General features: G+C 37.3%; 1 protein-coding gene across 1 annotated transcript in view; it reads left to right on the forward strand.

Annotated features, from left to right (window-relative positions):
• ABCA12 (ATP binding cassette subfamily A member 12) overlaps window positions 1-14,985 on the forward strand; it is a 200,098-nt gene that overhangs the window by 94,949 nt on the left and 90,164 nt on the right. The window contains exons 9-11 of the mRNA XM_005909592.2: window positions 2,657-2,732; window positions 7,986-8,104; window positions 9,436-9,542. Coding sequence (XP_005909654.2) covers window positions 2,657-2,732; window positions 7,986-8,104; window positions 9,436-9,542 — 302 coding nt within the window. The remainder of the gene's footprint in view (window positions 1-2,656; window positions 2,733-7,985; window positions 8,105-9,435; window positions 9,543-14,985) is intronic.

The following is a 14,985-nucleotide window of genomic DNA, read 5'->3' on the forward strand; positions in this document are numbered from 1 at the left end:
GATTCCTTCCCACATGATACATTTTTCAGTAGCCATTGCTCCATTCCTCTCTGCATTCTATGTCTATTTCTAATTCAAACCTCCACACCTCATGTCTACTTTTGATTCAGCCTTGATTATGAACACACTTCAAGGTTTTTTTCAGAAGCCTCCTCAGCAACCATGACAATATGGAGATGCTAATAAACATTTGAGAAGATGTTTTAAGGAATCTTAACTTCCTGTTTTAAGGAATCTAATTCTCAGCTCTGACCCAGTAAAGATTCCAGCTTCACTGTTTAGTATTTCCATTTATAAAACTGAGTTTTGAGGGTGAAGATTACCTTTTTTGGCTCATTGAAGTTTACTCTTTTGCCAAGTGGTAAATTACATGAAATTACATCTTTAAACAAAAAGCCATGTTTACTGGTGAAAAGAGGTTATCTGTGCACTAGATTTCTTTCTCTGTCTTTGGGCACCATTTTTATATATGCCTAATTCTACAAATAAAACTAAAACTTTGCTTTTTTAAAGGGCTGTAACAATTTCCACTTCATTAAAACCCATTCAATACGGTACTTCTCAGATACTTTAAAATCCAGGACAAGTGCCCAGAGGGCAAAGTCCATACTTAACATCAAGGTCAAGCCTATAATTGATATATACAAAGTTAATTTCTATTAGTTATTCATTTTAATAATCTGATGAAGAAGAGACATTCCATAACCATACAGTATACAAATGCTAATGGACTCAGGCATGTAGTATACAAATGCTGATGAACTCATAGGAGTTCAAAGTGAGCAAGATTTGATCTTGGAAAAATGGCTTTATATACTTTTACACTGCAGAAGCATACATCTTCACAGAGTCCTATCCGGATTATTCTATATATGTGCTCAGTTGCTAAGTTGTGTCCAACTGTTTGCGACCCCATGGACTGTAACCCACGAGGCTCAGACTCTGTCCATGGGATTTCCTAGGCAAGAATACTGGAGTGGGTTGCTATTTCCTTCTCCAATTCTATATATGGATGCCAATAAATAATGGTTATTACCATTATTAATTAGAGTGGGGAGGGAGGAGGGAGAAGGGTTCAGGATGGGGAGCACATGTATACCTGTGATGGATTCATTTTGATATTTGGCAAAACTAATACAATTATGTAAAGTTTAAAAATAAAAAAAAAAAAAGATTTATACTGAGTGTCTTCTTCTTGGTCCTTTCACTCACTGATGCGTTGCTGTCTTTAGAGCAATAATACTTAGCTGTCTTGAGCAGAGAAGAGAGGGACTCCTGCCAGAGAGGAAAACTGAAAAAGCGATTCTGCCAAGTTACTAGAGATGGTACAGACATTACTCAGACATGACTGATACCGAGAAAGACAAGGAGGTTTTTAATTCTGTGAGTCTTTTACACTCATCCTTATTTAAATAAACAAAATGACCAGCGTGAGAAAAGTACAGATGGCTGCCTAGTTTTGTGCTACGACCTTTTTAGAAGACTTTAGAACACACTAACTAGAGACAATGGGAGAAGTATTAAAGCTGTCAATAAAGTACCCTATTGAAAATGATAAGGCCAGTGTTGAAAAACGACAGCACTGGAACTTCTGGATTATATATGAGAAACTAAGAGGGTCTACAGAGAAGAGTGAAATAAGTAATACCATTTCCTTAAAGGAGTTGAATGAAAGCATTGGATTTCTAATGTTTTTATTTATGCAGTAGCCATTTTTAAATTTTGCACGTGAATGTTGTTGCACTTACTTTTTTTTTTTTTTAATTCAGGAAAGTATATTTAAAAAAAAATTTGATTGGAAGAAAATTGCTTTTTATGTTGGTTTCTGCCATACAGCAACATGAATCAGTCATAATTATATGTATATATTCCCTCTGGAGCCTCCCTCCCCTCCCGCCATCCATCCCCTACAGGTCACCACAGAATGCCAGACTGCGCTCCCTGTGTTACATACGGAATACTACTCAGCTACACTTACCCTGCAATGATAGAATGCTATGCAGCAAGCTGACTCAGGGACCCATTTAACTTCTAGGGGCAATTCTCTGAGTTGAATTAGATCTTCATATATGGTTTCCATTAGACACACCTTAGTGATTGCCTTCCACAATCCAAACCTCACATTATTTGAGACCACTCAGAATGGTTCTATAAACATTAGTTAATTTGCCTTCACAGCTGCATTCAATTGAAATCACTGGCTGGTTTTTGAAAGATAAAAATATAGATTAGTGATGGCAGATGTTTCCTAAGGCTACATTCTAGACAAATGAAGGCAAACAAACGAAAAAATCCAGTGACCCATGAGATTGAAATTGGTTTAATTTGATTAACAAGTCACCCAGGTAGTCAGTCTGCATTATAATATTTGAGTTATCTATGCATACAGGTCATAGGGTAAAATAATGTAATGGTTTGATGCACAGAGAAATAATTTGTTAGAAATGCATATGCCTAACCATTGGGATTATTTCACTTGGGGGGCAATTGATAAATACATATTTTAAATGTTTCCAACTGAGCTTAGACATCTCTGTAAAGTCATTTGGAGAAAAATTCTGCAGACTGCCTGCTTTTCTTCCCACTAATTTGACCTGGGATGATTTTTACTTAGAAAATAAATCCTTTAATGAAATGCTAAATGTTATCTCTTTAGGTGGCTCTGATAATACAACACATTTGTGGAGTGAGGAAGCTGGACAGTCACTATCCCCAAGCAGCCTGGCTGCACAGTAAGTCTTTGTTGGTTTGTTGGTGTGTTCCTAAATTGGTAAGTAACTTGACTGAATAAGCAAGCAGCACAACTCATAAACATCATTCTTTTCATCAGTAAGACCATGGAATAGAAAAAATCAACTATTGACTGATGAAAGAAAAAGTTAAAGTTGAAGTGCAGTAAAGTTGAAACTTGTTTTTTTTATTATTCAGTGATATTTTTAGATAACGTGACATAAAGATCTGGTTTTCAGTTCTAAGATTGCATAACTAGATCCCACATGTTCTGTCTGGATAGGTCACCTTATGTCTATGAGGAAAATCTAGCTGGAGGCCCAATTTCCAACTCTTTTCAAAGTCTTTCATCTTCGTATGAAAGATGTAAAAGTCTCCAACTTTTTACATTACTGTTGATTTCAGTTTTTAAAAATTGACATTAAAAACGGACCCCCCAAGGTAATGCAAACTTTGTTTGCTTTAGTAGTATTCAAGTAGCCAAACTGTTTATCAGTTATTTAATTTGGGACTGTTTGTGGTTCATGTAAATGTTTATATATTTACCTATTCCTGAGACAGTGAAAGGCCTTGGAAATAACAGAAGTAATGTTGGCCTCTAAGGACCATTAACATAAGCAGCTTCTCTGAAGTAACTAACAGTTATGGTAGAAAATTCAAGCAGTTGCCTGTAGAAGCTCACTGAAGTAAATTCACATAGTTCAAGGCAAATTTAGAGACTAGGTGACCTGTTATGTAAAAGTTGTTTTGGCCTGATAAATTATACTACTGAAATTATTTGATTTTAGTCCCAAAAGATATGTTTTTGTGGGCTAATGGAAACAAATAAAAACAAATAGTAGGCCTTATTTTTAACCATTCATTTCTTTTTCTAAAATAGAATCTATGCAATTGTTTATAAACTTTCTATTATTCAGTGAGAAGTTTCCCAACTCTGGGTAGTTCTAGGCAAAATTCTTCCATCAACAACTACCTTCTCTTTCTGCCCCCACATCTCTCCTCTAAGGTGCCTGAACCAGATGCTTCTCCCAAGAGCAGTCTTGCAATCCTGGGCAATTTTCCCCCAGACAGGATTCCATATTCCAAATAATCTAGTCATTTAAACACATTCCCTATATAGCCAGCAAAATATTTAAAAAAAAAACAAAACAAAAAAACCTCTGACTTGAGACAACTGGATACTTATTGCTTGAAGCCAGGTATCTTTATCAGAGCCTTGGGGGCATCCATAGTGCTAGTTATTCAGATGTGAAAATTACACAACAAATGTAGTTGGTTGCTGACAGCTAGCTGACAGTTTATTAGGAAGAATTCATTACTTTTAAGATGGATCTTGTTGAGATTGGTGAAATTAAGGGATTTCTTATCTTTGGGCTCCCTTTCCATTCCCACTTTAAAACAATCACGGAGTGGAAATACTTGGCATGAGATAAAAGTGTTTGTAGTCCAGAATTTTCTTTGGAAAGCTGCTCAAAAATATTTTTTCCCTCATAGCTCTTCTCCCTCCTCCTTATTTTTGCACTAAAGTTACTTTTTTTTGTTGTGTGTCTATATGAACAATATGCACGCATATATCTGTAAGTTCATCTTTTTTTGTAAGCATTCTTAGGATGTAGGTAACATTTTACATAAAATATGTAAATTAAATGGATTAAAGAAATACTTGGGATGTTTATGCCAAAACAGTTGGCATATATATATCTTAATTTTTGGTATATATTAAATATAATCTCAAAAATCTTGGTAATCAGATGTTCTTCATGGAACTAAGATAATGGCTTATATGATATTTCAAGGTCACTTTTAGCTCAACATTCTTCGATTTAAAGCTTGAAAATTTGTCATGAGAAGTTTTTGTGCCATTTGAAAAGTTAGACAAATATTTTGCTGTTGAGCATGGCACTAAGATGGAAATGGCTCAATGCTATAATAATTATGACAAAGAGGAAGACAAACACAAAAGAAAGAGAGGCAGTAACAAGAGGAGAGTCTCTGGTCAAAGAAGTGCCTGACAAAAGCAAGAAAGCTCAGGAATGGGTGCAGTTTTTCTAAACATGGAAGCTATGGACTGTATTTAAATGAAAGTCAGACATCTGACCAATAAGCTGTGCCCTGACTGGTAAGTTAGAGACTTTCTTGCTATAGATTTTCTTGTTTAAGTTCCTCAAGGATCCAATGTCATTAGATCAGATCAGATCAGATCAGTCACTCAGTCGTGTCCGACTCTTTGCGACCCCATGAATTACAGCACGCCAGGCCTCCCTGTCTATCACCAACTCCCGGAGTTCACTCAGACTCACGTCCATCGAGTCAGTGATTACACCACTGAGTCGGTGATGACATCCAACCATCTCATCCTCTGTCGTCCCCTTCTCCTCCTGCCCCCAATCCCTCCCAGCATCAGAGTCTTTTCCAATGAGTCAACTCTTCGCATGAGGTAGCCAAAGTACTGGAGTTTCAGCTTCATTCCTTCCAAAGAAATCCCAGGGCTGATCTCCTTCAGAATGGACTGGTTGGATCTCCTTGCAGTCCGAGGGACTCTCAAGAGTCTTCTCCAACACCACAGTTCAAAGGCATCAATTCTTTGGCGCTCAGCCTTCTTCACAGTCCAACTCTCATATCCATACATGACCACTGGAAAAACCATAGCCTTGACTAGACGAACCTTTGTTGGCAAAGTAATGTCTCTGCTTTTGAATATGCTATCTAGGTTGGTCATAACTTTCCTTCCAAGGAGTAAGTGTCTTTTAATTTCATGGCTGCAGTCACCATCTGCAGTGATTTTGGAGCCCTGAAAAATAAAGTCTGACACTGTTTCCACTGTTTCCCCATCTATTTGCCATGAAGTGATGGAACCAGATGCCATGATCTTCGTTTTCTGAATGTTGAGCTTTAAGCCAACTTTTTCACTCTCCACTTTCACTTTCATCAAGAGGCTTTTTAGTTCCTCTTCACTTTCTGCCATAAGGGTGGTGTCATCTGCATATCTGAGGGTATTGATATTTCTCCCGGCAATCTTGATTCCAGCTTGTGTGTCTTCCAGTCCAGCGTTTCTCATGATGTACTCTGCATATAAGTTAAATAAACAGGGTGACAATATACAGCCTTGACGTACTCCTTTTCCTATTTGGAACCAGTCTGTTGTTCCATGTCCAGTTCTAACTGTTGCTTCCTGACCTGCATACAGATTTCTCAAGAGGCAGATCAGGTGTTCTGGTATTCCCATCTCTTTCAGAATTTTCCACAGTTTATTGTGATTCACACAGTCAAAGGCTTTGGCATAGTCAATAAAGCAGAAATAGATGCTTTTCTGGAACTCTCTTGCTTTTTCCATGATCCAGGGGATGTTGGCAATTTGATTTCTGGTTCCTCTGCCTTTTCTAAAACCAGCTTGAACATCAGGAAGTTCACAGTTCACATATTGCTGAAGCCTGGCTTGCAAAATTTTGAGCATTACTTTACTAGCATGTGAGATGAGTGCAATTGTGTGGTAGTTTGAGTATTCTTTGGCATTGCCTTTCTTGGAATGAAAACTGACCTTTTCCAATCCTGTGGCCACTGCTTAGTATTCCAGATTTGCTGGTATATTGAGTGCAGCACTTTCACAGCATCATCTTTCAGGATTTGGAATAGCTCAACTGGAATTCCACACCTCCACTAGCTTTGTTCGTAGTGATGCTTTCTAAGGCCCACTTGACTTCACATTCCAGGATGTCTGGCTCTAGGTCAGTGATCACACCATCGTGATTATCTGGGTCATGAAGATCTTTTTTGTACAGTTCTTCTGTGTATTCTTGCCATCTCTTCTTAATATCTTCTGCCTCTGTTAGGTCCATACCATTTCTGTCCTTTATCGAGCCCATCTTTGCATGAAATGTTCCTTTGGTATTTTCTTGAAGAGATCCCTAGTCTTTCCCATTCTGTTGTTTTCTTCTATTTCTTTGCATTGATTGCTGAAGAAGCCTTTCTTATCTCTTCTTGCTATTCTTTGGAACTCTGCATTCAGATGTTTGTATCTTTCCTTTTCTCCTTTGCTTTTCTTCTCTTCTCAGCTATTTGTAAGGCCTCCCCAGACAGCCATTTTGCTTTTTTGCATTTCTTTTCCATGGGGATGGTCTTGATCCCTGTCTCCTGTACAATGTCACGAACCTCATTCCATAGCTCATCAGGCATTCTATCTATCAGATCTAGGCCCTTAAATCTATTTCTCACTTGCACTGTATAATCCAGTGTCATTAACCCACATCCAAATACCCTGAGACCATAATGTTAGTGCAAACATCATCCTACATGTTTACTGGCTATGCCAGGAGGAGTCTCTTCCATTAGTATTTGAATAAAATCTAAGTTAACATCTAATATAACTAGTTAATTTGTGTGCTGTGCAGTTTAATTCAAAATAGATGGTACCCAAATCAACCATTGACATTTATTCTATCTCTGCTGTACCTCAAATTCAGTAATAGACACTAAGGGAAGAAATTACAAAATAGAGATGCAGCCTCACAGATGAAGTGACTGGGCGTGTGTAACATGCATACATTTACCCACATAGGTTTGCCTCAAAAATATTAGACTGTGTCCTCACATGCAGTCAATTTGAAAGGGATACAAAAAGTGGTTAATTGGGGAACTCTGAGTTGGTTGCTTAAAGAAGAAAAAGGAACTGACATTATTCAGTTGGATTCTACCATTTCTTTGTAATCACAACTACATGAATTTAAATTATTTAGAGAATGTTATAAGTGGAAGGGACCTAGCAGATCACCCAGCCCCCATGTCTCATTTGACAAAAGAGGAAGCTGAAGTTCAGAGAGAGGGTTGCCAGATTTAGAGGAGAAAGGAAAGGAAAGAAACATGCAAGACTTGTGGGATGTACTTGCACTGAAAAATTATTTGTTATTTTGCTGAAAATCAGTTTTAACTGGGATCCCTGTCTTTTATCTGGCAACGCTAGCCCAGTGATTTTTCTTTCAAGTAAACGTGCCTAGAAATGATCGTAAGATCACTTATGATTGGATATTAAAGTGATTAAATATCAAGGTAATGCCCATGGAAAAGGTAAATACTCAGAGAATCCAGACTAGTGCTGCCATTGTGCAGTTGGGCTGGATGGGGGAAGACGTGCTACTTGCCAGGGTTTCAGTGCTCAAGTCAACCAGTGCCAGACAACTAGGGACTCACAGGATCGCAACAAAATAGCTTTACTTTATTTCTATAGGACTTAATTTGCGTCTTCTTTTCTAATTCTATAGGCTCCTAATACTGGAACAGTTTGAAAATGCCCTCTTAAATATATCAGCAGATAGTCCTTATATTCCTTATTTGGCATGCGTGAGAAATGTCACTGGCAATTTAGCCAGGGGATCAAAAGGTAATGCTCTTCTTTCTTAAGAGTCAAAATGCTACTCATGGTTTTTGATTTTGTTCTAAAATAAAGTCTTATGTTTGCTTTAAAGCAGAAGAAACTTTTAAAAAATCTTCGTTTCCATATCCATCTGTTTCAGTGGTTTGATATATGAGGTAATATCTAATCATATTATTACATTACTACTCCTGTTGCAGCTGCTAGTATGACCTCGCCACCTGGACAAACTTTAATGTATAATAACCATATAAGAAATAATGTGAGAGTAAGTAAGTGAAAGTCGCTCAGTCGTGCCCAACCCTTTGCAACCCCATGGATAGTCCATGGAATTCTGGGTAGCCTTTCCCTTCACCAGGGGACCTTCACAACCCAGGGATTGAACCCAGGTCTCCCGGATTGGGAGCAGATTCTTTACCAGCTGAGCCACCAGGGAAGCCCAAGAATACTGGAGTGGGTAGCCTATCCTTTCTCCAGCTTATCTTCCTGACCCAGGAATCAAACCAGGGTCTCCTTCATTGCAGCAGATTTCTTTACCAACTGAGCTATCCGGGAAGCCCAACATGAGAGTGACCACCTAGATAAACTTTCTATGTCTCCAGAATTAGGAGTTCACATAACTCTCCATGACATTTTCTATACCTTTAATCTTAGTTGTCAAAAAATAATAAAAAGGATAATGGAGACTTCCAAAAGCAGATGTAAATTACATAAATAAAGGCATTTTTGTAGCAGACTACTTTTTACTTCCTATCCTTACGCACTTTGTTTTCCATCTTCTACCTACATGGACAACTGTGAAGATTACATTTAATAAAATATTTCTTTTTCTTTTTTAAAGATAAAACATCTATTTGTAGGAGATATACATTCACTATTCCTACAACAAAATAGTTTTTTTTGAGACTTAATGGCAAGCAAATAGCACAACAAATATTTGAGTATGATCTCTCTATACTGGGCATGAATTAATCAAGGGTGGAAGGGCATATTTGTATCACAGTGATTATACAACCTATTCTCTCTCAAACCCTTCAGCTTAATAATATACCCCAAATAAAAACATATTCAGTTCACAAAGAACCAATACTATGCAGCACCTTTGCTGGAAATATTTTTGTCTCCAAGCAGAATATCTATGAATATTTTAAAAATAATGAACTCTATAGCCTCCATGGTTCAAGGAAAGATTAAATTTTCACTCATTTTATAGTTAGATTCAAGTAGGCTATTATCTTAGAAAAAACGTAGTAATAAATTAGGATGAAGGTGTCTTTCAAATAGATTTCCTAAATGACCTTGCAGTTCACGTAAGGTAATTCTTTTCTCCTCTTTTACAGAAAGTTTAAGAATGCTGCACTCTACAATTCGATTTAAAAAATCTTTTCTTCAAAATGGTTCCTATGAGGATTACCTCCCTCCAGTTCCTGAAGTCTTGAAATCAAAAGTAAGCCATGAAAGGGAAAAAAAAAAAAGCCCTCAATACTTCTTGTAATTCTATGGAAAGATATATTTGTAATTTTTAACTCTGTATAAGTCCTAGTCTTATTTGACTCTAGATTAATGCTAGAAAGGGGGTGATGCGTTCTGGTTGGTGCTGTGTAATTGTATTCTGTTTTTAATTGGTGTCTCTCTCTGTCTGAAATGACCCATAAGAGCCTAATTACAGAATGCAATATGTAAAGGAATGACTCCTGATATAGTTGTCTCATTAAACTACATGATTTTAATAGGCATGAAAAATTTGATTTCTGATTTGAGATCTCCCTAGATTTTAAAGCTATAAATGTTGATTTCAAAGCTAAGTGTTTTGGATTTGACAGTATACAAAAATCTGAGAAATTGACTCACCTTATTTTTATTATCATCAGAAGCAAAAACCCATAAATCTTATTAAAATGTATGATATTGACGAAAGGGGGAAGAAGCCACAGAAAAAAATGTTAACTCTGAAGTTTGAATTGGTTGGCATTTGTCTCTTTTTCTTTGTTTAGCTCATGCATACACTATGCAGGTTCCCATGAAATCCACTCTATTTCTTAAATAACCCTATTAAATTTTGAAAGCAGTTTTCTGAGTAAGAACAGCAGTTTAATTGGATTATGTAGCCACGGATAAAGTAAAATTAGAACTGGTTTATTCAGTGCAAGCAGGATGATGTCTGTATAGTCAACATGGTTTAATTAAGCAGGCAAAGAAAACATGTGTCCCTGTATATTACAAATAAATATGCTAGTTATACTAGATTACCTACATTGTAGGCTTAGTCTTCTATCTACATGAATCAAATGTCTAGTGTACTTAATTTAGCACTATCTTAGTTTATATGAGAGACTTATGTCTTAGTTAAATAAGAAAGAAATTATGCATTCATCTGGAAAAGACCTGCTCATCCTTCAAGGACAAGTTTAAATGTCACTCCTATAATATCAGAGTATCTCCTTTCTCCCTGTTTCCAAATAAGGATAATGACTTTGTGCACATATCATATTTACCCATTCATTCATTCCATCCATCCTCTGTGCTCCCATAATGCTACTCTATTTATTTAAAAGATATAATCTCTAACCCCAGAGTCCTTGTAATCAATCCAGTGAAGGAGATGGAAAAGCAGACCAGTGATTATAACACAGTGAGACAAGTGTTGTGGTATGTGGTTGGACAGGATTCTGTATATGGAGGTGGTATATCTGACTTCGATTGCAGAGGATGAAGGTGGAGAGAAGAAATTTCATGAAGGAGATACTCTTTACTCTGAGTCTTGCCAGGCTGTGTAGGATTATGTTAATAGTCCCACATTCCAGACATAGTGATGTGAGTTGGAAAGAAAACAGAAGTGTGAATCTGAAGGACAGCTAGGGGTTACCTGAAGTCATGAGTCCAGCTAGAGCACAAGATGCTTGTAAGAGGCAGGAAAGGAGGCTCAGATCCCCAAGGCCTGGGGGATCAAGGAGTTTGTTTAGTCAAGGAGTTTGAACCTGATCCTGAAAACTGTGAATTTGAAGAAGGTAAATTCCTCATTTTAGAAAAAGATCTCTCTAAGAGACTTGTGGAAGACAGACTGAAAGAAAGCAAAACGGGCTATTTTTGCAATAACCTAAGCAAACCATGAGGCCCTGTAAGATGTCAGTGGCAGAGAACAGAAGGAAAAGAATGTCAAGAGCATTGTAGGAGGTTGAATTGACCCAGCTTGGCAGCCAGTGGCATGTGAGGCATAGGGAAGTGGAGTCTCCAATTACAGTGAGATTTCTGGCTTTTGGAATTTACTACTTAGTATTATAACTTCTTGTATATGTGGGATCTATTTCTCCAACTAGAGTGTAAAATCTGATGAAATTGTGCCTTCTGCTTTTTCAAAGTATCACGTCTAGCAGTAGCAGGATCTTAAGACCGGACTCACAAATGTGTGAAAAAATGATGGCATTAAAGGAGAGCCCTGGTGATGTAATAGTGTTACCAGGGCAATTACTCACTGTAGTTCTCAACTTGCAGAGTAACTGGGCAGCACACAATGTACACTGGGAAATGGAAACAATACACGCTCAATCATTTGCACTAATGTCCTGGGAATGGAGCAAAGGATAATTTAAAACAGCATCCACATTTTGAGTATTCTGCTCCACTTGTAGGTTATGTTATGAAAAAAGGTTGAGAAGCCACAGAATGAATAAACTATAATTCTGTTCCTTAGTTAGAAAATCTTTTGCCATTTATAACAAGCATGGCTGCGATTTGCAATTGACAGAACCTATTCATTCCTAGACTACAAGCTCCATAGGAACATGAATAAGTGTGTTGTTTTACTGTGTACCCTCAGCACCTGGCATTGAGTCTAACACATGGAAAATATTCAGTACATAACGTTGAAAAGATGAAGACAAGCTCCTAGAGTTTGTCTAGAAACTCCTAGAACAAGATATGTTCTTGCTCCCCTGTTTTGTCCTCCCTGGTAACTAGTATCTTGATTGTGATATCAGGGCCCACCCTAACTTCTTTATTCATGATATTTCTAATAAGGTTTAGACCCTCAAAAATGCCAATGTCTGTCATTCACTGGTAACTTTGTTTCTGTTCTAGCACTGAACATTCTACTCTTCTTGAGCTTTTGAGTTTTCTCCTCCCTTCATTGTCTGTTTTCTCTTTTCTTTTCAGTCTCTCAGGTGGGAAGGATAACCTCCTGATTGAGAAACTACTCATAAAATGGATATTCCTCACATTAAGCAAAAATACAGATAGCACACTATTTATACTGTAACACTCTCACATTTTTTAAGAGGCCTCTTTTTTTTTTTTTTTTTTCATTCACCTGCTAAGAGCCCAGGAGCATTGCTGTTTCAGCATCTTTATGCATATGATATTTTGAGGTCTGTGCCATCACGTTACTTACAATTCTGATTCAGATGCATTAGGAACCATAGACAAAAGGGAATTCAATCACAGCTGGACATGGAGTTAGTTATGGGTCATCGTTCAAGTTTAGGCTGAGACCTTACTATGTAGGTCAAGGTCTTGATACATAAGACTTTGACAAACTTGTAATCTGGACTTGACACATACTTTTGAAGAAACAATTATAATTCTCTGAATGTATGTTGAGTACAAATAAACTATGAAGTTTCTAAAAGTTTAATGCATGTGTTGTTTTTAGAAGAAAGTAGTTGTTGTTCAGCTACTCAGTCATGTTCAATTCTTTGTGACCCCATGAACTGTGGCACACCAGGCTTCCCTGTCCCACACCATCTCCCGGAGTTTGCTCAAATTCATGTCCATTGAGTCAGTGATGCCATCCAGCCATCTCATTCTCTGTCATCCTGTTCTCCTCCTGCCTTCAATCTTTCCCAGCATCAGGGTCTTTTCCAATGAGTCGATTCTTCACATCAGGTGGCCAAAGTATTGGAGCTTCAGCTTCAGCATCAGTCCTTCCAGTGAATCTTCAGGGTTGATTTCCTTTAGGATTGACTGGTTTGATCTCCTTAATGTCCAAGGACTATCAAGAGTCTTCTCCAGCACCACAGTTAGAAGGCATCAATTCTTCAGTCCTCAGCCTTTTTATTGTTCAGCTCTTAATGACAAATACTAAGTGACCATCATGTTGCTCCTTGATGGCTGTGCCTCACAGTGCTGCTAAGTCGCTTCAGTCGTGTCGGATTCTGTGCGACCCCATAGACGGCAGCCCAACAGGCTCCCCATCCTTGGGATTCTCCAGGCAAGAACACTGGAGTGGGTTGCCATTTCCTTCTCCAATGCATGAAAGTGAAAAGTCAAAATGAAGTCACTCAGTCATTTCCGACTCCTAGAGACCCCATGGACTGCAGCCTACCAGGCACCTCCATCCATGGGATTTTCCAGGCAAGAGTACTGGAGTAGGTTGCCATTGCCTTCTCCACCAGGGTGCATTATTAATCCTGAATTAAATTCTTATTTCAGAGGACAAATTCTACTTCAATAGCAGGGCTAGATTTCCAATTTCTCTTTCTATATATTTTGCCTTATCAAGCCAAGATTATTCTATATGGACTTTTATTGGTTTCTTATACATGTATGTCAAACTTGCAATTAAAAAATATATTTCAGCCTCTACTGAGTAAAGTCATTCAAACTTACTACACCCGTAAAAGCTCAATTAAGAAAATAAATTGAGCTCCCAGTATTTATCTTTTTATTTAAGAAATCACCAAAATAAAAGTCACTGGCAGAGAAGTTCATTAGAAATATAATCATATCTAATATTTGGAAAATCAAAGGAAGGAACAAGTGATAAATATATCATTACATCTGGTAAAATGATTGAGTTTGTTGCAGAATGGAAAGTTTCTCATAAGACTAGAATTTTAATACATATGAAACCATTTTAGATAGTTCAAACCCAGAAGTCAATTAGATATTAAATAGACCAATGATATTTACTGTGTTTAATTGCTAGTGCCTACATGTAGTTACTATAAATCTCTCATCCAAGACGCATCATTGTACCTTTCCCATTTGACATATGCAAAGAAATATTCCTGAACATTTTCTTGTATCATTTCTGTCAAAATGCAGCTGCTGATTGGAAACTGAGCTGTAATGAATGGCACATATATTTGCTTCTTTAGATGTTGCTCCAAATTATTTCACGTCTTAAAATGAATAGCTCTAGGGTTGCTTCTGAGCACAACAGAACTAGCTTTCCCAGAGGCATAATGTTTTACCCTAGGATATATAACTTGGGGATATATCCTTAGAACACACAGAGCATAGTGAACTGCAAGGAGGAATATACTTTACTGGGTAGGAAATTAGTTGATTTTCATTTTTCTCCTTTTTTTCTGAGTAAAGGATTTTAGACCCTTTAAGCATTCTATAGAACAAAAGTTTTAATGTTCGTCAGTAGCAGTGTAGACACTTGAAAAACCAGGTATATACACATCCATATTTTAAAATATGTGTGATTCTCATGCTACAGTTTTAAAAAGTCTTTTTTTTTTGGTCAGTTAATTTTTTTAAACTTGTGGTAAAATACATATGACATAAAATTTACCGCCTTAACCATTTTTAACTCTGTAGTTCAGTTGTGTTAACTATACACACATGGTAGAACTCTTAAGCTTGCAAAGAAAAATCCTGTGTGCATTAGGCACCTAGTTCTCATTCCCCTCACCCTCTAGTCCCTGGCACCTGCAATTCTACCTTCTGTTGCTATTAATTTGACTGTGCTCAGTACTTCGTATAATGGAATCATTCCGTATGTCTTTTTATGACTGGCTTATTTCACTTAGCATAATGTCCCAAGACTTATCTACATTGTAATATGTGGGAGAATTTCTTTAATTTTTAAGGCTGGATAGTATTCCATTATATGTGTATACCACATACACATCACACATATACAAGTTACATGTGTTTATCCA

Source organism: Bos mutus, chromosome 2 (assembly GCF_027580195.1).
Source record: "Bos mutus isolate GX-2022 chromosome 2, NWIPB_WYAK_1.1, whole genome shotgun sequence".
NCBI lineage: Eukaryota > Metazoa > Chordata > Mammalia > Artiodactyla > Bovidae > Bos > Bos mutus.